Source organism: Carassius gibelio, chromosome A19 (genome assembly GCF_023724105.1).
Source record: "Carassius gibelio isolate Cgi1373 ecotype wild population from Czech Republic chromosome A19, carGib1.2-hapl.c, whole genome shotgun sequence".
NCBI lineage: Eukaryota > Metazoa > Chordata > Actinopteri > Cypriniformes > Cyprinidae > Carassius > Carassius gibelio.
The window spans coordinates 18,910,696-18,933,978 of record NC_068389.1 but is presented as its reverse complement, the minus strand read 5'-3'; the positions used below and the strand labels follow the sequence as shown (position 1 = coordinate 18,933,978).

Sequence of the window (23,283 nt, the reverse complement as noted above, 5' to 3'; positions counted from 1 at the left end):
CCACAAGTGGTGAAAACTGAAATGAACTGGACAAGATGCTAAGCCAGAAAGGGCCACAAACGCGCCAACATGGTTTCGTAGCTGACATGGGGCTGGAAGGAAATGCAAAAGGAGAAAAAGCAGGCTCAGGATTGCAGTGGTGATAATGAGGATAGAAGTCTGCAGCTAGGAACCAACCAGGAGGACACAGGGAATAACAGGACAATAATTTCTGGTCTTCTATTAATAGATAAGATAAAATGTGGAATTTTGTTGTTGTTGTTTTTAGAACAAAAAGTGATAAAGCATATGTTTTTTGATCTTTCAGTTGGGTACGAAATGTTAGTCTAAGGTAATATTTAGATGTTGTAAATCAGTGTATTTATTACTTATGCTGTGTTTGATTGAAATGTTGTGTGAGTAATCTGCACCATAGTGCACCATTTATTCACCAATAGGGCTTTTATGAGGCTATAATACTTAGTAATATAAACAATACAACACAAGCTTTACAGCCATGCTGATTATTCAGAGCAACTCTGCCAACATTTGACATCAAAAAATTAATAAAAAATATACAAATAAAATAAAAAATCCACAGCAGAATTAACCATTGTGTCTCCAAGCAAGTAAGTAGTGTTTCTGAAATAACCGTTAAATGATTGATTCAGTTTAATTTCCGAATGAATTTGTGTTTTTGACAAAATGTTCAATTGATTATTCAGTTAGTGAGTGCATTTAACCTATCCAAAGTGCACACACACACACAGCAGTCAACACACACCCGGAGCAGTTTTTGAAAAGATTTGCTCATCATTCTGATGGTTCACTCACTTCTTACGAGGTTAATGGCCTATGTTTCTTTCCCATGCTCCCTCCAAGCATCTGTTCTGGGAGTTTGTTGAGAGATTACAAAATATTGTGAAAAAGGAAGTCGTGAAGGAAGTCGTGGCCTAGTGGTTAGAGAGTTTGACTCCTAACCATAGGAGTTGTGGGTTTGAGTCTCGGGCCGGCAATACCACAACTGAGGTGCCCTTGAGCAAGGCACCAAACCCCCAACTGTTCCCTGGGTGCTGCAGCATAAATGACTGCCCACTGCTCCGTGTGTGTGTGTTCACTGCTCTGGGTGTGTGTTCACGGTTTGTGTGCACTTTGGATGGGTTAAATGCAGAGCACAAATTCTGAGTATGAGTCACCATACTTGGCTGTATGTCATGTCACAAAAAAAAAAAAAAAGGCAGATCACTTTATGGCAGCATCAAATACATGTGTACAGCTAACCACTGTAATGATCAGTGAAATATTTACTGCACTCATTAAACTGTGGGACTACAAAGACTTCAAAACTTCATACTGTCAATACAATGTTGCATTTTATTTGTAAGTAGCATACTAGCATTACAATTTGCATTGTTTTCTAAATAATATGCACAATCTTCTTAGGAGAAAGAAGAACGGCCTTGTCAAAAAAAAAAAAAAAACAGCGCTTTGGTCAACTTAAAAAGCCTCTGGCAAAACTGGGCATTGGAGCATACCATCAATCAGAAGCTCAACCCCTTCAGCGAGGACTTTGATTATGAGTACTCCATGTCAACATTTCTGGGGAAGGGTGAAGAAGGAACCAGTCGGCCCAAAGAGGGCTGCAAGACAGCAGAGAGGGCCAAACATGCAGAAGCACACATCCACCGGGAGATAGATGACATGTGCTTTTTCATAAGGACCATGGCGGACCTGGGTTCAGATGGTTACACTAGACTGACTTTTGCCGATATGTTTGACAGATATGTGCGGATCTCTAAAAAAGTCGTTGGCATGATAATAAGCGCCAGGAAGCATGGAAAGGTAGCTTTTGAGGGGGAGATGCTGTGGCAAGGCAAGGATGATGGAGTCATAATTACACTGTTAAAATGACAGAAGACTGACACTGTGTGGTGATTCTTAACTTAATCTGAACGATCTTAATGCTTTTGATAAAATACAGAAATGTATGTTAAATTGTATTATTAAATTATTATGTTTCTATGTGTTTATATGTATGTATTAAGGTTTGTAAGTTTGCAGACTGAGTTTTCTGAGCAGTCTCAGCCGTGTTTGTTTACTTATGTGTATGCATGAACATGAAGATTTATTTAACTGAATCATACTTTCTAAATAAAACTAAACTATGCTAAAAGGCTATACAGTAGATATAATAAGGGCTGCTCTGATAACTTATTCAGTCATATTGTAAATCATCCAGAAGAGGGAGCAGTACGATAACGCTACCATTTCCTCCTTGCCATGTTTTTGCGGTCATTAAAATCTGGATAATATCTCTGCAAAATGTTCCCATCTCTTCATATAATCCAGATTACACGTCTGATGGCAGATGGAGTATTCTGTCGATGGCTTTTCATACCTTTTCTGGACCTTTACACTGTTATTTACCCGCCAGTCTATGGGACAGTCTCAAGCCTCCAGGTTTTCATCCAATATATCCTAAATTTTGTTCAGAAGATGAATAAAGCTTTTACGGGTTTGGAATGACATGGGGGTAAGTGATTAATGACAACATTTTCATTTTAGGGTGGAGTATCCCTTTAACCACCCCAAAGAACTGCTGAAGAACCGATAAAATGCAAGTATTTGAGAAAAACCAGATGGGCCTTTGTTTTAATTAGTATACATATTATTACAAAAAATGCTGTATTTTGACAATTTGTAAATTTGGAAGTAGCCTACATTACAAGAATAACCATTTTTACTTTCAAGGTGATTTAAAATGCAAATAAAAAATAAATAATGCCTGCAATCTTTTATAAAACAATATATCACAGCAAAAATGTCAGCATGTTTATGGGAAGCTTATTGGAATTGTGTCAACCTACAGTAAGTGCGTGAAGATAGTCATGTAGCAGAACAGTGTATTCAGTCACATATCACACTGATAAGTAATGCCAAACATACATTCTTTGATTGTCATTTGTCTGGAATCCAGAAAAACAAGAGCTGACCGTAATCTTCAGGAATGCGGACAAAAGAAAAAAAAAAACCTTTAGAGGAAGTGCTTTATCATAACATAAAAATGTGGATTAAAAAAATCTTATACCTGGACCTGATGGACAGGCAAGCTCTTTAGCTCTACCTGAAGGTTTCAATTTAAAAGAATGGCGTAATAGTAGTCTACACTTTGTATGTTCCACATTGGCTATTTATTAGCAATGCTGAGTGTCCATAATCCACTGATTAATAATAATAATTATAATAATTATAATAAAATTCATATAAATGTATAATTCACGAAAAGCTACTTGGTCATATCCAAAATGTTTGGATTCATGTGGCTTCCCCCATCATTTGTTCCAGGATCCATGATGACCACCAAGGGGCTCCAACTGTAATGGAATTGATCTAGAAGTGTACTCTCCATTCATTGGCTGTCTGTGGGTATTGGTTGAACAAGAGTCTTGAGGGTTGTGGAGCTGCCAGAAGGTGACCTGTTATTGTCACAATTTACAGCTGGAAAATGAAATTACTGGTGTTTTACTTTCCTGAGACTTGGATAATGAACTTGTTCTTGATGTAGGTTGTCTCCACTATATCTTTCTACAGATATTGCTCTCCATCTCCCTGTCACAAAACTAACAACAAACAAAAGCCCCAAGACAATTCATTAGAGTGGGTTTGAAACAATGCTGTGTAGTATTTTTTTTTTTTTTCAATTAAACCTATTCAAGATACTTTTATATTGCCACACGAGAACAAAATGAACCATATATAATTATAGATGGCATATATTCTTACACAATTCCCATATTCCCATTTGAATTAGGTTGTGATGTGATCAGTTCATACAGTGATAGGGATGTAGGTTTACATGATAATCATTTTCTAAAAGATTCATGCTCATCATTTTTGTATTTACTCATGCAAAAGGAACTGAGAAAGCCTGAGTTCCACAGACAGTGATCTGTGTAATGATGCCTCTTCAGTCTCTGCATTCTCCACTTTAGCTTCTGTGTCATCCTGGGATGTCAAACTCTTTCAAAGGAACTGGTCTTGATAAAGGGCTCTTCGGTTGTTCTGATTCAGTGTTGTCCTTTATGGACAGCTAGAGATGAAAAAAAGTAGAGGAAAACATTTGCACTAACTACCATATTAGAAAAGAGCTTACCAACTCTGACCTAAAATGTTAAAGGAGCCTTTGACTTACTGTATGGGAGTTCATAGGTTAAGATTTATACATATGTCTTTTTAAACCTGTTAGAAATTATAACAGTGGAGAATTCTCTGTCACAATAGAACTTTTCAAAAATAATATTCAGTGAGTTATAGGCATGCAAGAGGTTCACAGTTACACAAGTTCATATATATATATATAATTTCATAAAACATACTGTATGAATAAACATCAGTTTTTCATCAGAGTTGACAATGGATAACCAGTTTGCTTTCAAATTTGTAATCCAGATTTCTTGCAGCCTATCTCCCATGTATGTTTTGCCTTGGATAAATGTAATTGTCATAGTTTAATGAATAAACACGTAGACAGACAGACAGATATTTAAACAAATCAACATGTTATGCTGACTATTACGGCCTAATGAGTCGAAACCAGTCTAACAACGGGGTTAAAAATCCAGAAACTTTAAGGTGGAACTACAATACCCATGGTTCTGTGGGAGCACATTTCACGCTTTTCCAGCACACTCCGCTTTGGCAGTGGTTCCTTGGAAGACGCTTTGGCAGAGTGGGGTACTCAGACAACCAACAGTTTTACCTTCCCATGATGCGCGAACTCATGGAGTAGCAGCATGGCTGTTCAAGGTAAGACTTCAACGAACGTCTCGAGATGAATTTCTGCGGAAATATTTGTTTATTGAAAAGAACGCTTCAACAGCAAACAAACAAACAACGCTTCCCCACAGTCGGGATTATGATTGGCTGCCGATCAGCCGCAGATCTTTGTCCTTCTCTTGGGCTGGAAACCTATGACATAGAGATGGGCTCACGGGGCCCGTGGGCTTGAGATCAGTCTATGCATGTACTGTAAAGATTCACGATCTGCATCATTCAGCATCTACACGTCCACCCACTGATTCACATCTCACCGCGGAGCACCATTGAGAGAAACAGAACAGCACACAGCATGTTCCTACTCCGAGATAACCATTGTAACATCTAGAACCAGTATTTTGGGCGACTGTTTCACGTAGATCATTGAGATGCGATGCGCTTTTCATTGAGGAGCAGCAGATTGGCGCGAGCGCTTTTTTATTAATCAGCTTTCATAAGGCGCGCGAGCTGGACGCTTCTGTTAGACAGGTGTTTCGTTTGTGTTTCGACCACCTGCTCTGGTACCATGATGTTAGGGCAGTCTCCACACCTTATCGGGGGGATCCACTGGATTCAAAACCCAATGCGAGGTAGGTTTATCTCTGAGGACAACGTGTCGCTGTATTTCATTGCTGATGCTGATGTCATTTCTTGAAACTTGTATTGAATGACGACTTATCGATTGTTACTGTATCGTACTGGCGATACAAATTAAAGCAGTTTACTGAGGTTATGAATATTGTGAAGTATCAACATCACTTAAGTCACATGTATGATTCGGTCATGTTGTCACTTATTAACGTCAAATATTATTTTTGAAGTGAATTAAAGTCACTTCCTCTGCACGTGAGATATGCATGGCACTGACATTAAGCGGCAGAAATATGTAGGCTATGTTATGATGAAAAGTTTGACATGTATAAAATGGGGAACGTAGGTATGCTTCCTGTGAGGAGAAATTTGTTGAAATGGCCTGGTGACAAAGCGCATAGTCACAGGAGACATTCAAAGACATTTCCATTCTCAGGCCCATGAACTGATTCAAGATCAAAACGGTGAGAGAGTGATGTGGTGCAACACATTGCTAATTTGTATGCAACGTTGAAGTAACTCGAAAGATAGTACGTTCCAGAATACAGCTTCTGAAGAGAGCAAGCTCTTATCTTTGATCAAAAGAAAGTTGTTACAAGAACCAGTTTCTTCCATATAGGGCAGTCGAGTTGGCGATGATTTTTTTTTTTTTAGAGGTTAAGAATGTTCTTTGTTACATTTAAAGTACATTTAAAGACCGCAATTTTGGTTTTAAGTGCTTGTGGTCTTTCAGCAGGGTTATTTTCTATCTAAGACAAGTTAGTCTAATGAGGCATTAGTTTTTGTTTTAAAATTCTGAACTTCAGTATATACACACTGCCTTTTCATGTTTGGGGTCAATAATCTTGTAAAAAAAAAAAAAAAAAAAAATATATATATATATATATATATATATATATGAAAGATATTAATACTTTATTCAGCAAATAATTATGCATTAAATTAATTCAAAGAGACAGTAAACTTTTGCAACAAATGTTACTTCAAACAAATGCTGTTCTATGGAACTTTCTACTTATCAATTAAATCTGAAAAATGTGCATCATGGTTTCCACAATGACCCAGTCCAAATAATACATTAGTGAAATTTGGAGATCAGGGAATCATGACAAAATCATTGTTGAAGGTCACAAGGGAGAAAGGCAAGCAGGTACTGATTTTCCCAGGCATCTCAAATAGCATGCCACTGACATTGTAGAAGTTAATTTCACTTCTTTAGAATGTAAGAAGAAACAACATTTAAAGATTTTAGGAAAGATTGCTGTCATGTATCTAAGCTGGAGGCTAGGAATGTGCACTGAATGTTCTATGTGCACTGAAAACCCAAAGGAGGCTTTCATACATTTGATAAAATTACAGAATGTTTGCAAGTGAGAGAAACTTATCTCAAGGTGTGAAAAGTATACAAGTTAGATTTTTATTTTAATGGTGTCATAAAAATTCAACATGCTTGGTGAATGAGAAATAGGATTTTCAGAATGATGCCTTGAAAGCTGTTCACACAACTCATATTGAAACTGGCTGCCTTTCAGATATTGGAAATACACCAGAGTGTGGATGTAGCAGCTTTGTTCTGAAGGTTTCAGGCTTAGAAAGGGTGGAAACAGATTAATATTGTTACATGCACCATTTTGAGAGGTTTAACTCAATGCCATTGATACGTAGATGCACTTTTCTTTTTCCAGCTTTTAAAATCTAATTTTAATCGTGTTGTTTTAAGGAAAGCTTAAAGAGCCACACAGATGGGAAATCAAAAATTACCTGTATTACAGTGTATGATGTAGCTGTCCAGCTGAGTAAACAATGTGCAAAATTTTTTTAAAAAAAAGTACACGATTTATAAAGTTATTGGCTTCTAAAGTAAGGAGTCGACTCTGAATCGTTGAAACGAGTCGTTATAGATTTCAAATCTTTTGCCCATCTCTATGTACATCACTAGGAGCACTTTGCATAATAATCTCCGCCTACCGTGGTGGGAGAAACGGAACTCTGACCTGCCCCACCCCCCCACACAGACGCTCTGGTGTGATAGCATCATGTCGAGGAGACCGTTTGTTTTATTTTCTCTGCCAAAGAATGAAGATCAGAAGAACCAATGGCTAAAATTCATTTTCACCACAATACCAGAGCAGTACAACAAATCCCTTTTGTTGTGTTCACAACATTTCACTGATGACTGCTTTTCTAATCTCGGTGAGTACAGCGGGATTTTCAAAGCATTTGGCCATAAAAGAGGGTTCATTACCAACTTTATTTAGAACAACGAGCATCTCTGAATCACAACGCGAAGTATGATTATGAAGTTATGTCTCTGTTTTCTCCCGAGCGTCTTATCAGTATGTGTGCGCTGTCTGCAGCCTGTCTGCACTGATCGTCATGTACAAACACGTCATTAAAATGAAGTGTAACTCCGTGAATACTCAACGAAGAGACATGAGAGAGATATCAATAGAAAGCTTGACATGTGTACTTTAAAACTAAACAAGTGCTGCCGAAAACAGATATTCTGTGATAAAGTAATCCATATGAAAACAACGCAATGTCTGTTTTTCATGTCTCCCTTCATTATATCTAATGTGACCACGCCCCCGCGCTGAACGCGCTATTCAGATTCAAACTGAAGCGGGCGGCTTGAATACACCCACACAGAAGAAAAAGCAGCGAGACTGTTCAAGTTTTTTATTTTACTGTTTGCTTCGCGATGAGAGGAATAAGACATAATTCACCCCAAACAGATGCTAACGCATAGTTTACCGTGGAGGTGTGTGCGGAACAACCAATCCAAACTGGTTATGTTAGTTGACCAATCGGAACACAGTATGCTACCGAAAGGTGGGGTTTAAGGAAACTGAATCTTTTGAACAGCTTCGCGCAAACCGTTTGGGGATCTCTGAGAATTGAGGTCATTTTAAAATGATATTTTGACAAAATGACAATGTTTTTTAACCTTGGATGGATTTAAACCTAATGTACAGGACTTATAAACAGTGATAGGAAGCTTAGAATTTTCATCTTACTGGCTCTTTAAATTTGTCATTATTTACTGATAATAGTCTCCTCTTGCAGCTCTCATATATGTTTATATTAGAAATATATAGGCAAGTTTGATGTTAACAGGCCAAAATGATTACAACGAATTTGAATATGTGCATATTCATCTGTCAGCCATCGATGATTTGATTTGCACAGAATATTCAGTTTTTTATCAAGAACATTACAAGATAAAATATAACACTATTCTGGCATTCCTCAGTAAGTTATCTGTGCATCTGTTGATGCCTGAGCAATGTACAGTATTTGTTTTTCATACCATAGATCAAGTATATGTACATTTCTTCTTAGGAATACTATGTGAACAAGTAGGGAGCATCAATCTGTTAGATATTTAAAGGGGGGGGGGGGGGGGGGTGTGTGTGAAATGCTCGTTTTCACTCAATAACCTGTTAATCTTGAGTACCTATAGAGTAGTACTGCATTCTTCATAACTCCAAAAAGTGTTTAGTTTTATTATATTCATAAGAGAAAGATAGTCTGTACTGATTTTTCCCGGAAAAACACGACCAACTGGAGGTGTGACGTGTGGGCGGAGCTAAAGAATCACGAGCGCCAGTAGGCTCGCACTAACAAGGAGGCAGAGATAATTTAAGCAGTTTTACTCACCGCATGCGGTTCCAACACACGATCGTGACCCTTTTTCGTTGGGATTGCATCATCCTTAAGAAATAAACGATACGCAAATCCGTCGTCAAACAGGGCCTTGTTTTCGAAATGCAGGGAACAAACACAAACACTTGCACAACTCCGTTGATGCTCTGTAAAAATAAACTCCATCCACTGGTCCCTTAATGCTGTTTTTTCTTTGGTAATCTGTGCAGGGTTGTCTTGCCCTGGCAACCAAAAACACACTCCTTTTGTGACATTTCGCGACGCTCTCGCTCTGATCAGTGATTGTCTATGCTCAGCCTCTCATTGCTCTGCTATATGGGAGCGCGCGCTCTTCCGGCAGACGTGCCCGTAGGACCCATATAAGGAAATTCTGCTCCATCTAACGTCACACAGAGCCATACTCGAAAAAAACTTTCCGAAACTTGTGACAAACCGGAAGGAGTATTTTGGGAACAGAAATACTCCTTCAAACGCACAACTTAATTTTTGAGACTTTGTCCATGTTTAGCATGGGAATCCAACTCTTTAACAGTGTAAAAAACTCAGTATGCATGAAATAGCATTTCACCCCCCCTTTAAAGAGACTTCACATATAGAGACTGAAACATTTCCATTCTAAGTCATAGGGGCCATGTCGGGTAAGCTGTAAATGCTGTCTCACCCACTGGAGGGATCAATATGGATTGCTCTTCACGTCTATTTATTCACTGCTCATAGCTATTTTTGCCTTAGAGAGTTGACGCTGAAGGGGAGGGATAAAGATAGTCAGTCTAATTTAAGACCTGATTAATATTCGTCTGAATTTAGGGAAGCTAGAGGAGCTGGCTGCTACTGTCATGTTCACAGCAATGAAACATATTAAGTTTGCACAAGTGTGCATGTTCAGAGGCTTTTCAGTATTTTTAGTACCTGATTAGTTAGCTGTAATTGAAGCAATTTGACGTTATCATCCCTATTTTAGTGAATTGTTTGTTACCAAGTAAAGGATGGATATGTTATCAGACTTGTGTCAGCCTAAGATGCTGGACTGGCTGTCAATGCAAGTCATCAAGTGTTGAATTTTTTCACTTTTATTCTTTGTGGTGTGATTAACAAATATCTCAGTGTCAAATTTTTATGGTATGGCAGTTACAGTACATGTCAGTTAGTATAGATCTTACACATCATATGATATAGGCAGATTTTTGTCTAAACAAGTCCCAATTTCAGTATCTTCAGATCAAGCTGTTTTGTTTATAAGCAATTACATATGAACATTTGGTTTTCTGCAAGGACAAGCTTCTTACTTTCATGCTAAGTAATGTATTTCCAACTGTTGCAATAAATAACTCATCTGCTAGTTATTATTAGCTGTCAGATTGCAGGTAGATTCACTGGATGCCTTAAATTGATCTCTTGCACAGAGCTGAAATAAACTTTTCAGAGCATTAGTTTGTAAGGCTTTGCATTAGTTAAGTTAAATGTCACTAATTTGACAATTGATTAGTGACAAAAATTTCCAGGTTTAAACTTGATTTTAAATTTAGTATTTTCACATTGTTCCATAGTTGTGCCCTCAAATGTACAGTACAGACATTAAAGAGTCACTGTTTGTTTGCTTCAGTATAATTTGGATTACGACATAATGTATTAGAGGAACTGACATATCATAGATGAGAAATACAGTGCTGACTGTTGCTGAACTTTGAGTATTGTATGCTAATGTCACCATTTGCAGGAAATAGCAGGCATCAGGTATCTCTTTCCTTGGTTAAATATGCTTAGGCTACATATCAAATTTGGATAGCCATAAGCAGTTGCAAGTGGGGAAGTCATAAATGATTACTGCAGAAAGATTATTTTGAGTGGCATAAAGAACATAATATGAGAACAAAATAAAAAGACAGGTTCCCCTTTGTGGATCTTGAGAGAGGTTTTACAAGTAGAAAGTTCACAGTCCCAGTTGGACGGACGCAAGCAAGAAACTTCTTGTTTCTGTATCAAGTCACAAATCCCTAAATAGGATTTTGAAATGCTTTCAAAATCTTGCTCCTGATTAAATATTTATATCTGTCTCAGTATGTTGCGTCCATAATATTAACTTGGCATACTTGCTATTTATAATCTCTCTCTCAAGCTCTTGACTGTTTCAAATGTGCAGCGAGTGTTTTGCCTGCTAAGCAAGTTATTGTTAGGTCAATGTTGAGGATATTTTTAGAGTAACATTGTGTCTATTTAAAGTGGGTCACTGGCTTTTTTTTTCTACTCACTCAGTACAGTACATCTTTGAATGCATCAAGTTTTTTGCTCAGCATCAATTGGTTGAATTGTAAAAAGTAAAAAACCTGGAGCCATGAATGCTTTGGACATATCGTCCAGTGACTCCAGTCTTAATTTTTGATAAGATGTCAGATTGCATCACTTTAGAAACAATGAGGGATAAATTGCCCTTTTGTTTTTCTCTTCCGACTAGAACCCAGCTGACCAACGGTACCCTGAGATCCAGATTGGATTTGGAGATGTAATGAATTCAGTAGACCCACACTTTGTCTTCCAGGGCAGGGCTTCCAATATCCATATCCAGTTCCAGAATTAAGGTGACCTACTTTATAGAGCAGGGACAATCCCTTTATCTTGGTTGATGGTTTAAAATTGAGAAAGGGGGCCAGGATTGGAAGGTTTTTCTTGGCTCACATTTGGGACAATTAGCTCTCTCTTTCCTCTTTCTCTGTGCATCTTCAAAGAGCACAATTAGCGCTTTAGCAACCGTGTAACAAAGAGTCCACTGAGATGTGGCCCTGCTAATTTGAAAGCTGTTCTTCAGAGTTTTCAGAGTTGGGTTATTGAACTTTCTTCTAAAATTTCAACTGCACAGGCCTGTACACTTAGATCTGTCTAACAGATAAAAATTTCAATAGTAAAGTCAGTCATATTAAAACATGAATTTTTTTGAAATTCTCAGAGACCCAAGCTTGAGAGTAATGATGCATTTTCTTTTCCCCTCCACTAAATGTCACTAAATGCAGTGCAGTTTTACATTTTTAAAAGCTTTCCTAGTGAGAGTGAGGGCCAAAAATTCAGTATGGTCATCTAACAGGAGCCTTCTGACACTCTAAAGTTAATTAAGCACTGCTCATAATCATTTGTAATATTTATGTTATTTACTGTGTATGATGTGTAAAGTACGGTGGCCAAGATAGCTCAACGTGATGCAACTTAAGAAAACACATGCAAATAGAAAAAGCACCAGCAAATTAAGAAAACATCTTCATCAGTTTGACAACACATTTCTAGAAAAATTAATACAAGACATAGTCAACCAGACGATGAACACTATTAACAGCAATTATAATGTGATTGCATATTAAGTAGCAATATTTGTTAGTTCTGTTTGTTGTTTTAGGGTTAGCATCATCTGAGGTCCTCTGAGGGTCAGCATCATCTCTTTCCAGGTGTTCTGGATCCAGACTGGAGCTTGTGTAAATCCTAGGCAAAACAGAAACACATAGAGACATAATTAGCGGAGCTGCTGTTCCAACAAAGTCAAATTAATTAGTTTAACCAAAGATACAGAATAAGAATACGCATTCGATCAGAAACAACTGCAGTCACAAATTATGAGATGCATTATTCAAATAAACAGAGGGAGTGTGACTGAACCCCGAACATTATCAGAAAGACTATTCCTTTAGTGGATTTTGCTATCCTAGGAACTACCAAAAGTACAGCGATTTGTTTCACAGTTACATTGTGTATTTTGTGTATTTGTATTTAAGCTAATAATATCGAAACAAGCTAAGGAATCATATGATCAGGATGTTAAAAGAAATAAAAACCACACCCTTCAGAGTAGACATTGAAGCCTGTCCCAGCCAGTTTCGTCACTTGTTGCAGTTCTCTTATACATTTCCGATTTGGTCTTTGCATATTTGCAGCATATTTCTGAGTTGTGAGTCTCTGCAGTGTGTGTTTCTGTGTTGGTTGTGTTAAAGTGATTTAATACATTCATAGTTTATATTTTCACAAGCCACTAAAGGAAATGAACACATTCAGTATAGTAAAACTCTGCTAAAACGTCAGTTTAGTCCTCAAGTCATGGAGAAGAGCTTGATTTGGTCATAATTGTTGTATATACTGTAATAGGTTATTGCATCTAGCCTCCAACAGTGTGTGTGTCAGAGCAATTGACAACATTCAAAGTGAACTGACCTCAAAGTAGACCCTAATCTTTATTTCTTTACCCCATCCAACTAATGAAGTACATTTATATTCTGAATCAGCTGATTCTCGACTAACTCCACTTCTGTTTCTGGGTCACACACTGAGTGCACAAACAAACCACTCCACTGTTAAAAGACATGCCATCTAGCCTTCACAAGCACAGCCTAACCCACCATGAAGCACACTAGAGCGCTGCAGATCATATGCTCATATGCTGCTGAGGCTAATGGTAATATGAGTCATGATGTTCAGACACTATTGAGCTGAATCAATCCTCTGTTCATTCATCCTTTCCGGCCTTTAGAATTATAGGAGATGCTTAACTCTGTAAACCAACACTGCTTTCCTTCTCCTGGTTTAAAATGACACTAGATAATTTTTATTTTTACAAATCACATTATCAACCTTTTGTTTTCTTTTGAAATACGGAAACAAACTGAAATTTGTAAAATAAAAAAAATAAAAATTCTTCAAATATTTCTCTTAAATATTTAAATGTTTATGTAACAGTACAGTTCAAACAACATCAATGTCTTCTGTTTGATTTTCAGGTAAAGCAATGTAAGCAAATTGACTCCATTGCACTGAAATGCATTGTCAAAATGAGCTCAATGCCTAAATGTAAATGGGCTCTTGAGGTGAAAATGAGAGGAGGACGATTTAGTGTTAATAAAAATAACAATTTCAGTTCAAATTTCATTTGTATATTTTGTTTGTAATTTCACAGCTGTAATAGCATAACATGTTACTGAAGTTGGAAAGTGGCACTTTTCTATCACAAATGTGCTGAATCTGCTGATGTAATTACACCCTTTAGATAGAGAAGGGGAGGGGGAGGCTGGGGGAGAGCAGAGCTCTGGTGCCTCTGTTGGTAAAAAAAATAAATAAATCCTTTTCCCAACCACCATCGAATGTTCCCTTTCAGAGCTGAGGACTTTTGAGAAAAAAAAACCCAAGGGAGGCTTGGTATATCAACCAATCATCATAGAGATGTGAATTACGTGCTTTTAGTTTGTACTTCTCGCGCTGCGCTGATAATGTACCAAGTACTTCTAATGAGCAGTGATCTTGAATATCGTCAACATTTCAATAAATTAGAATGTCATGGAAAAGTTGTTTTGAAACTTATTGTGAAACTTGTGTATTAAATAAATTCATTACACACAGACTGAAGTAGTTTGGGTCTTTTGGTTCTTTTAATTGTGATGATTATGATGATGATTTTGATTTCCTGAGCCTTCAAAATGATCTCTCGGTTTGGTTCACTAAGCTACACAATCATACCATTTGAAAAATTTTTAAATTTAATTTATTCCTTAATTAATTTATTTAAAATGTATTACATTTTCAGCATCATTACTCCAGTCTCCAGTGTCACATGATCCTTCAGAATCCATTCTAATATGCTGATTTGCTGCTCAAGAAATATTTCTTATGATATATGTTGAAAACAGTGATTAATATCTGCTGATTAATATTTTTGTGGAAACCGTGAACATTTTTCAGGGTTCTTTGGTGAATAGAAAGTTCAAGAGAACAGCATTTATTTGAAATGCCAATCTTTTGAAGCATTATAAATGTATTTGTCTTTTGAACAATTTGATGCTTCCTGGCTGGATAAAAGCATTAATATATATATATATATATATATATATATATATATATATATATATATATATATATATATATATATATATATATATATATATATATATATATATATATATATATATATAATATATATTTCCCCTAAACCATATAGCACACTAATGTTTTCAGTGGTTTTATTATAATTTTTTCCTTTACGTTTGCAGACATGATCACTATTCTGCTGTGAATATTCCTAAAATGTCTTCTTTCTTATTCCAATTAAAAAAAATAAAAAATGTAAATACATAAGTGTACGTAAATATTGACAGCATTTACATTTTTGGTTGAACTAGTACTTTAAATGAGGAGGAGGAAAAGCAGCTGCCTGGGTTAAACTCTGAAGCATCCCTCCCCCCGTCTCTGTCTCTCACTTCTTTCTTCTCTCAGTGCGCATGTCGTACAGATGAGAGGAACAACTCTTGATCTATATTTAGAGCCTAAGGCAGAAAAAGCACCGACCCACCTCAAGGCCCAACATCAGCCCCCCCTGCCCCATGTGCACACCTTCAAAAAAACTCAAATCAAAGACAATGCTCTATCTTTGAGATTAATTAAATGTAATTTATCTATCCTGTAGAGTGCCTGCCGCCTGGCCATTAGACAACCTGACTGAATGGTTTTCATTTTGTTGAACCTAAGGATGGAGAGCGAAGCGTGGCGAAATAAGAAAAGGAGAGAATCTGAGAGAAGGAAGAGCTTCATGCTATGCATGCTAAGTTACTTTTGTTTCAAGGCTGCTTCTTTTTTGTAGATGTACTGGCTATGTCTGTTTTGGAACAGACATGTAAAGGCAGGATGAATATTCCCAGCATTCACAGCAACTGGGGCTCAGTAAATAATAGCAGAGCGATTTGTTCTGCTCAAGTTATCAGTCGTTCTCTCACTAATGGTATTCAGCAGATGTCATCATGGCTTAGATTCATTAGATGACCTGTTACACAATACCACAGGATGGTGTTAGCAATTGAGAGCTTGTTGAATTTATCATCCAAGTGGAATTAAAGGGGTAGTTCATCCAAAAATTGCAGTTCTTATAATTTACTCACCTAAACCTCATTCCAAACCTTGATTTTCTTTGTTGCGCAGAAAAAAAGATTTCACAGAATGCCCAAGCTGCTCTTGTGCTCTCAAATGAAAGTGCCTCGCAAAAGTAGTTCTTATTAATTATGCAATGTATAAATGGTTTTCTAAAACTATAAGATAGATTTGTGTCTGTATTAGACTGAAACTTAAGGTGTTCGCCATTTAATTTTATTGTATGGAAAAGGCCAGCTTGAACATTCTGTTTGGACATATCCTTTTGTGTTCCACAGAAAAAGATTCATGTCGGTTTTAAAAAGACATAAGGTTGTTATACATTTTCTGTTGTAAGCTGCTTGTTTATTGTTTGCAAACAGATGGGATGGAAATGATTGAATTATTAACCATTAAACAGTTGGCGTATATGATACTTGAGTGATGATATTCTAGTCTTAAATCAAATTTTGTTGTCTTCGAGATCTGTGGTTAGTCATTAACCACCCTATGTTTCCATGCTATGATGCAGCACTGGGTTTTGTTTTGGGTTTTTAATTCAGTCTTCAGCTTTGTGTAATTTCTGCCAGAAAAAGCTTTGTCTGGCTCTCATCTGCTTGGCCTGAATTCACTTTAAATAACATGACAGACGGATTTATTCAAGTGTTTTACTCTTTAACTCTCAATGACAGAAAAAGCTTTAAATGTGCTGTGTAAGGACCAGCTTATTATATGATTGAATTTTAATATAATTATATTTTTATATTATTATGGTCTGTGAGTTAATCTATTAGTATTAATCAAATGATTCTGTTTTGTTCTGAGATATATAAATGTCCATTAACATTATGGGTTGTCCTAAAAAGTGCATGAGACATGTCTAATTTCAGTCAGACAGTATAATAGAAATGCTGTGGTGTCTATCATGCCTTGGCAGATGCATAATTTTGTCGTCTCATGCCATCTAGAGGACAATGTGATTTTTTTTTTTCCCCCTTATTTTTTAAATGACTGCCTTAAGTGCTGAAATTCATGCTTTATATTCTTCAGAGACCTGAAAAAGTCATTTTTGGCTTTTCAATATGTATTTTGCATTAGATATTTAAAAAATGGTGTCATAGGAGGTGCTCTTTAAAGCAACATTTTCTGAACACTCCTTTCATCTGTCACAGATCAAACAGGTAGACACATAGTCCTGTGCTGATCTCACTTTATTGGTTACTTACAGTTGTTTTAATTAACATTGTTAATATACTTTACATAGACAGTAAACATTTACACATTTCATTAAATGTCTTGGTGTTATAGTCTGTAAAGAGTCATCAGTTATAATAGATTCACATACAATGGCTCCACCGTATGATCATTATTGGTCACTAACCAGTCTTGGATTTGTCAATTGTCCACAGCTGTTCACTGCAATCTGACCCAGAATGGGATTGACCATCAGATGTGTGCAGAGGATGTGACCTCACACCTGGAGGAAGTGTCTGTTGATCATGGACTGGATGATGACAGCCAAGGCTTTCAGGACCAGAGTCCTGGTTTTCAGAGGCGATCTCCACCTCAGCGCTCCATCTCAGAATCTGAGCTCTCCAGGGTGAGAATAGATTTTATAGTAATAATAATATATATAATAAAAAATAATATAAGACCATTACCATGATCTCAAACACTAATGACATCTATAATTACATTACTGCTTAAAAATTTGGGATCTGGAAGGTATTTTTATCTAAGTCTCTAATGCTCACCAAAGAATTATTGCTGCAATTATTTGCTCAAAACTTCAGTAAAGGAATATTGTAAAATGTTATGAAATATTATTGCAATATAAAATACATTTTCTATGTTAATATTTAAGAATGTAATTTATTCCTGTTATAGCAGAGCTCAATTTTCAGCAGCTGGTGATAAAGGCAAGAACAAGTTTCTCCAAGTCTTGACTGGAAACAAAACATTTAATTCTTTAAATATATTTAAGATGATAGTATACTGATATAGTTCTGCTTTGACATGACTACTGAAACTAAGGTCTGTCTCCAGAATCACACCAAGATTCCTGACTTGATTTTTAGTCAAGGTATGCATTGACCTTGAAAACTTCATCTTTGTTTCCAAATGCAATGACTTCAGTTTTTTCCTTGTTTAACTGAAGATAGTTCTGGCACATCCAACTGTTCATTTCATCAATACATTGGCAGAGGGAGTCAATGGGGCTGTAGTCATTTGGAGATAAGGCTAGGTAAATCTGGGTATCATCAGCATAGCTGTGATAGGCAGTTTGGTTCTTTCTAATTTTTAGACTCAGTGGGAGCGTATACAGGATAAACAAGAGCGGTGCAAGAAGTGACCCTTGTGGGACTCCGCATGTCATGGACGTCTACTTAGACTTATGCTCTCCTATACTCGCATAATAGCCTCTCCCTTCTAAGTATGACCTGAACCATTTGAGTACCATCCCAGAAAGCCCGACCCAGTTTTCCAGTCTCTAGTAGTATGTTATGGTCGACAGTGGCAAACGCAGCACTAAGATATAGTAGTACCAGTATTGATATTTTGCCCCAGGTATCCATTTAAGTATTTGTTCAGCTGATTTAAAGACTACGTTTTCAATAATATTCCCTATAAAAGTAAGTTTTGATATTGGTCTTTAATTGCTCAAAATGGTGGTATCAAGATTGCACTTTTTCAGAAAGGGTTTAACAACTGCAGTTTTCAGGGAGTTTGGAAAAGTCCCAGAAAGAAGTGAGGCGTTCACCACTTCCAAGAGATCTGAAAAAATAAGTGGGAAGTGTGTCAAGATATTAGGTTGATGATTTAAGGTGCTGTACTATTTGTTCCAAAAGGTTTCTATCAATTTCTTCAAAAGCAGACATAGTATCTTCTTTTTGGTATTGTGGTCGATTCTGTCTGACCTCTGCATAACTTGGGGATGTGTTAATCACCTTCCTGATATTGATGATCTTCTCAGAAAAGAAGGAAGCAAACTCCTTTTGCAGCATTTGCTGTCGGAGAGCATTTCATTAGGAATCTGACTTGGAGGGCGTTTGTCAGACTCTCAACAGTGGAAAAAGTTTACAAGTGTTGTTTAAGCTACTGTTTATGAGATTTGAGAAGAAGGTCTGTCTAGCTGTGGCTAAGTTCTACATTGAAAGCATGAAGGCTATCTTTATAGATGCTATAGTGAAATTCAAATTTCTCCAAACTGATTTCTGTCTGCCAATATTGCTGATTTTCACAATAGCAATGTCATCAAAAACATTTTTAACTTTTGAGTTAAAGGAATCAAGGAGATCAACATAGTACAGAAATGCTTGGTGTTGAAGATATAGTCTTCATAAATCTCACACTAGTGTTCTCATTAATGCATCTAGACAGAGATTCAGATTCAGATTTCAGGCATCTGGCAAATTATATATTACAAAAAGAAATGTATATAGGACCATTAAGATTTTGTCAGTGATAAAATCTGGACCCAGTTATTTTATTGTATTTAGTTATTACAGAAATTATAAATCTTTTAGCTTTTGGTTTACTGGTTAAAATAGGCTTTATTTCTTTATCAAAGTATAATTTCACTTTTTCTTTTTTTAGGTGAAATATAACCTCCCGTTTTTACAGTTTCTATTATTGTCATTTAATAAGGGAAGCAGAGTATACATTCTGATGAGAAAAACTGGATTTACAATATGATTTTACATCAGCAAGTGTGAACAAATGCTAACATATTTTCTCACTGCATACATTACTCACTGGCATTACAAATATTTTGATAGTTATTAAGCTAGTCACCACAAGATGGCACTCTAATGCACAAAGTCTGGCTTTGTTGCTCTAATTGAAACTGTCCATCTGTCTTATTAAACTTCAGCTGAATTTGTGAATCATATATAAAATCCTGAGCCGTATATTTGAGAAATAGACAAATTAATCAAGTCGTCATTCCATCAAACAATAAAATGCATCAATATAAAACATACATTGTCATTTTCATTGAAGCCATATATTTTTCTCCTTCATCTTCAATAATAAATATTTTTATATTGATCAGTGCTTCAGATAATAAGTCTACAGTGCCTCTAATATGAGTTCTGACTCCTGTTTTTATAGATGATGATTTTAGTGCTGTTATGCATTCATATCTTCCATTCATCATGCTTTGTTGCTATAATAGCATGACAATTCTTAAATTGTCTATGAATAGAATGACTGTGACATTGTGTTTGTGTGTGTGTTATAATTTAAAAGCTCACTTTACTTCCCCTCAACATCTCATCTGTCACTCATCTCTATTTAATTGGCTGGGAATCCACCTGCATAGTCATTCCCACTTGTCTCCTACCTGCAGGAACTTGAGAATTTGTGACTTCATCCTCACAGCTTCTTAAAGTCTTCCGTGAAATGGAGCTCACTGCGCTATCTCCACTCACATTGCAATTTCAATGCAGTGTAATGTACCTTTATATTAAACCTCATCAATCCTTTTGTAAGACTCTGTCAGCGATCATGGCTCGGTGGGCCTGCCTTCGCAGCTCAGTGGCAGATGTCTTGGGTTAATTAGCTCTGTGCTGTTTTTAGTTGGGCTGTGACTCTCGCCCCACTGGAGGTTGTTTCTACTGACTCAGCGTCTGTTTGTTTGCCTAGGCTCTGTTGCTGCTGAATTAGCCTGCTTCATAAAGGTAGCTTACAGTTCAGCTCTCAACAGCGCTGTCACTATGGCCATTTTTCCAGATACTTTGAATTCAGCTCACACCGCACTCAAATGGCAAGTAGTGGCATTCAAACAGGAGGCATTAAAGGGGTAGTTCACCCAAAAATGACATTTTGTTATTATTTTTTCATCCTCCTTGTTGCAAAATGTATGACTTCTGTGGAACATATAAAAAAATGTGTCGGTTGCTATTTTTAACGCAATTACAACAAATGGTAACTGAAGCATTTAAGCCTTTAAAAAAAGGGTCATAAATAAAAGTTCTCATGTATTCCAAGTCTTCTGAAGTTATTTATTCACTGATAATCAATGAGATGAACTTAATGACAAGATCATTGGTAAATGAATCATTCGACTTGTCTTATGAAGTCTTTCAGTTTTATATACTTCACTTTTTACTTTTTTTTTTTTTCTCAGCAAGGTATCATATGGCTTCAGAACACTTTGAATCTTGAATGCTTCGATCCTGTTTTATTGTAATTTCATGGAAAAGAACAGCAGACACATTCCTAATTCCTCTACTTTCCACAGAAAAAATAAAGTCATACAGGTTAAGTTGTGGAGTCATTAAGGTGAACAAATGATGACAGAATTTGTATTTCTAGTTGAACTCTTTCTTTAAAAAATATGGGGGGGGGGGTTCTGCATTTACATTTTCATATTATTTTTTTTTATTTTTTTTGCCTAGCCGGGAACTTTGAAGCTGTCCAAACCAGTGGCGCTGTGGAGCCAGCAGGACGTGTGTAAATGGCTGAAGAAACACTGTCCCAATCAACACCAAGTCTACGGTGACTCCTTCAAGCAGCACGACATCACAGGTAAACGCAGGCACCCTGTTAGTCATATTATGATCCTGTCTGAGGTCCTATACCCATAGTCCAACGTTTACGCATGCAATTACATTAAGACAGTCATAATTGCACTTCCATTAATTGCTACCGGCTCAGCCAAGATGATTACATTCTAATGTTTATTAGCTCAGTAGGGGTTCCTGTGTAATTGAGGATGCATGTCTGGGGAATTTATGAATGCATGTGTCTTTTTTAATGTTGTGTGACCTAACTTGTAGTGATGGATGACTGTACCGCAGTTTTTGACATTGTATTGTGTTTTAATGTGTTCCTGCTTCAAAGAAGTGTTATAGAGATGAGTTACTTGCATTGTGCAAGCATCGCCTCAAAGTCCAATATGTAAAAATATTTTGAGGTGTTTATTCCTTCAGCCCGGAATTAGATTATATTATATTTTTTAGAGATTTTTTTTTTTTATTACACTTTATTGCTTTTTTTTTTTTTTTACTTTTTTAAAAATAACATTATATAATATAATTATATCTAATTATATAATATTATTATATACATCTTATTACATTTATATATAATCTATTCTTTTGACTACCATAAAATTGCTATTTAGATTTTTCTAAAATACAAATGTCATGGATAACTAATATTTGTAGTTGGAAATTGGGGTCAATAGTCTTTTAGTCCCAAGATTTCCTTCTTATTATAGTGGGAGATGCAGTTTACCAAAATTCAAATTTGCAGTCAAATAGTTCATGGAGTGATTTGGTCTGCTTTGTTTATAATCATGGCTTTCTTTGCAGTGCATAATCACACAGTGTGGATGAACTGAAGTCTTTTAATCAAGAGCCGTTGTCCCGTAAATGTTCAGCTTCCTAGATCTCTTGATGAAAAGCTCTTGTGGTGATTTATCACGATTTGGCCAGCTGATCTCAATTGTCATGAGTAATGCTGGTTAAAGCAATGTTCTGTCCATTCTGAATTTTTTTGGTATCACTTGAAGGATTCTGAATGCAATTTGCATTAGGGTGATGCGTGATCCAATTAGTCAGAAAATATGCAAGCTGCTCGATTTGATGATCTAGTATTAATTAACAGGAATCAGTTCATAAAAATCAGGTCTTACCAATTAGACACAATGCAATTTGCATGCTCCGACCACGATCGGCGAATCGTTATGCGCATCTCGTCAGTAAAGCCGGTTCTCTAATCAGCGGTTAATTCCATCAGGTGCGTGATTTCACATGGAGCAGCTGTTACTACACAGAGCCGTTGTTAATAGAGAAGATGCGCAAATCACGTTAATTTTCAGCGTTTATTGGCGCATCTTCTCAGTTAACAACGGCTCTGTGTAGTAACAGCTGCTCTATGTGAAAACGCACCTGAGGGAATTAACCGCTGATTAGAAAACCGGCTTTACTGACGAGTTGCGCATTAACGATCGGCCGATCGTGATCGGAGCATCCCTATAAAAATCTGAATGGTTGTGATCTCGTATGCACCTCAAATAAATTCTATACATCTGTAGTATTATCTAATATTGAGCTAATGAAAACAGCAATGTAATAAAACAATAAAAACAAATATGAAATATCGTTACAGTAAACAAAAACAAAATATCTGACTTTTCGCACTTTAACTGTGCCTAAGAATGTCTTTATCCATGGTTTCTGAATTATTTTGAATTATCTTTGCTTCAGATTAAGCCATGCACCTGAACTTGACATTTAGGGATATGTTTTATTTATACTTTAATTTAACTTTTGATTTAAATGTATAATAATTTTGGCTGTGCAACCATTTTTGTGATTGTTTCAAAAGGATTAAAAAATGATGCATTTATCAGAGCTT

General features: G+C 36.4%; 2 protein-coding genes across 6 annotated transcripts in view; both read left to right on the top strand.

Annotated features, from left to right (window-relative positions):
- Positions 1 to 1,890, top strand: part of LOC127934972 (actin-binding Rho-activating protein-like) — a 2,556-nt gene extending 666 nt beyond the window's left edge. The window contains 3 exon segments of the mRNA XM_052532563.1: positions 44 to 157; positions 269 to 276; positions 1,423 to 1,890. Of these exon segments, the coding sequence (XP_052388523.1) occupies positions 44 to 157; positions 269 to 276; positions 1,423 to 1,890 (590 nt within the window).
- A 2,746-nt stretch (positions 1,891 to 4,636) lies between these two features.
- LOC127935395 (sterile alpha motif domain-containing protein 12) overlaps positions 4,637 to 23,283 on the top strand; it is an 84,541-nt gene continuing 65,894 nt past the window's right edge. For 2 of the 5 annotated variants that reach the window (XM_052533219.1, XM_052533222.1), the window contains exons 1-3: positions 4,637 to 4,785; positions 17,325 to 17,515; positions 21,318 to 21,447. In XM_052533219.1, the coding sequence (XP_052389179.1) occupies positions 4,773 to 4,785; positions 17,325 to 17,515; positions 21,318 to 21,447 (334 nt within the window). In that variant the 5' untranslated portion in view covers positions 4,637 to 4,772. Of the gene's footprint in view, positions 4,786 to 5,097; positions 5,385 to 17,324; positions 17,516 to 21,317; positions 21,448 to 23,283 lie in introns of those variants that run through there. The other 3 variants (XM_052533218.1, XM_052533220.1, XM_052533221.1) reach the window with 2 other exon arrangements.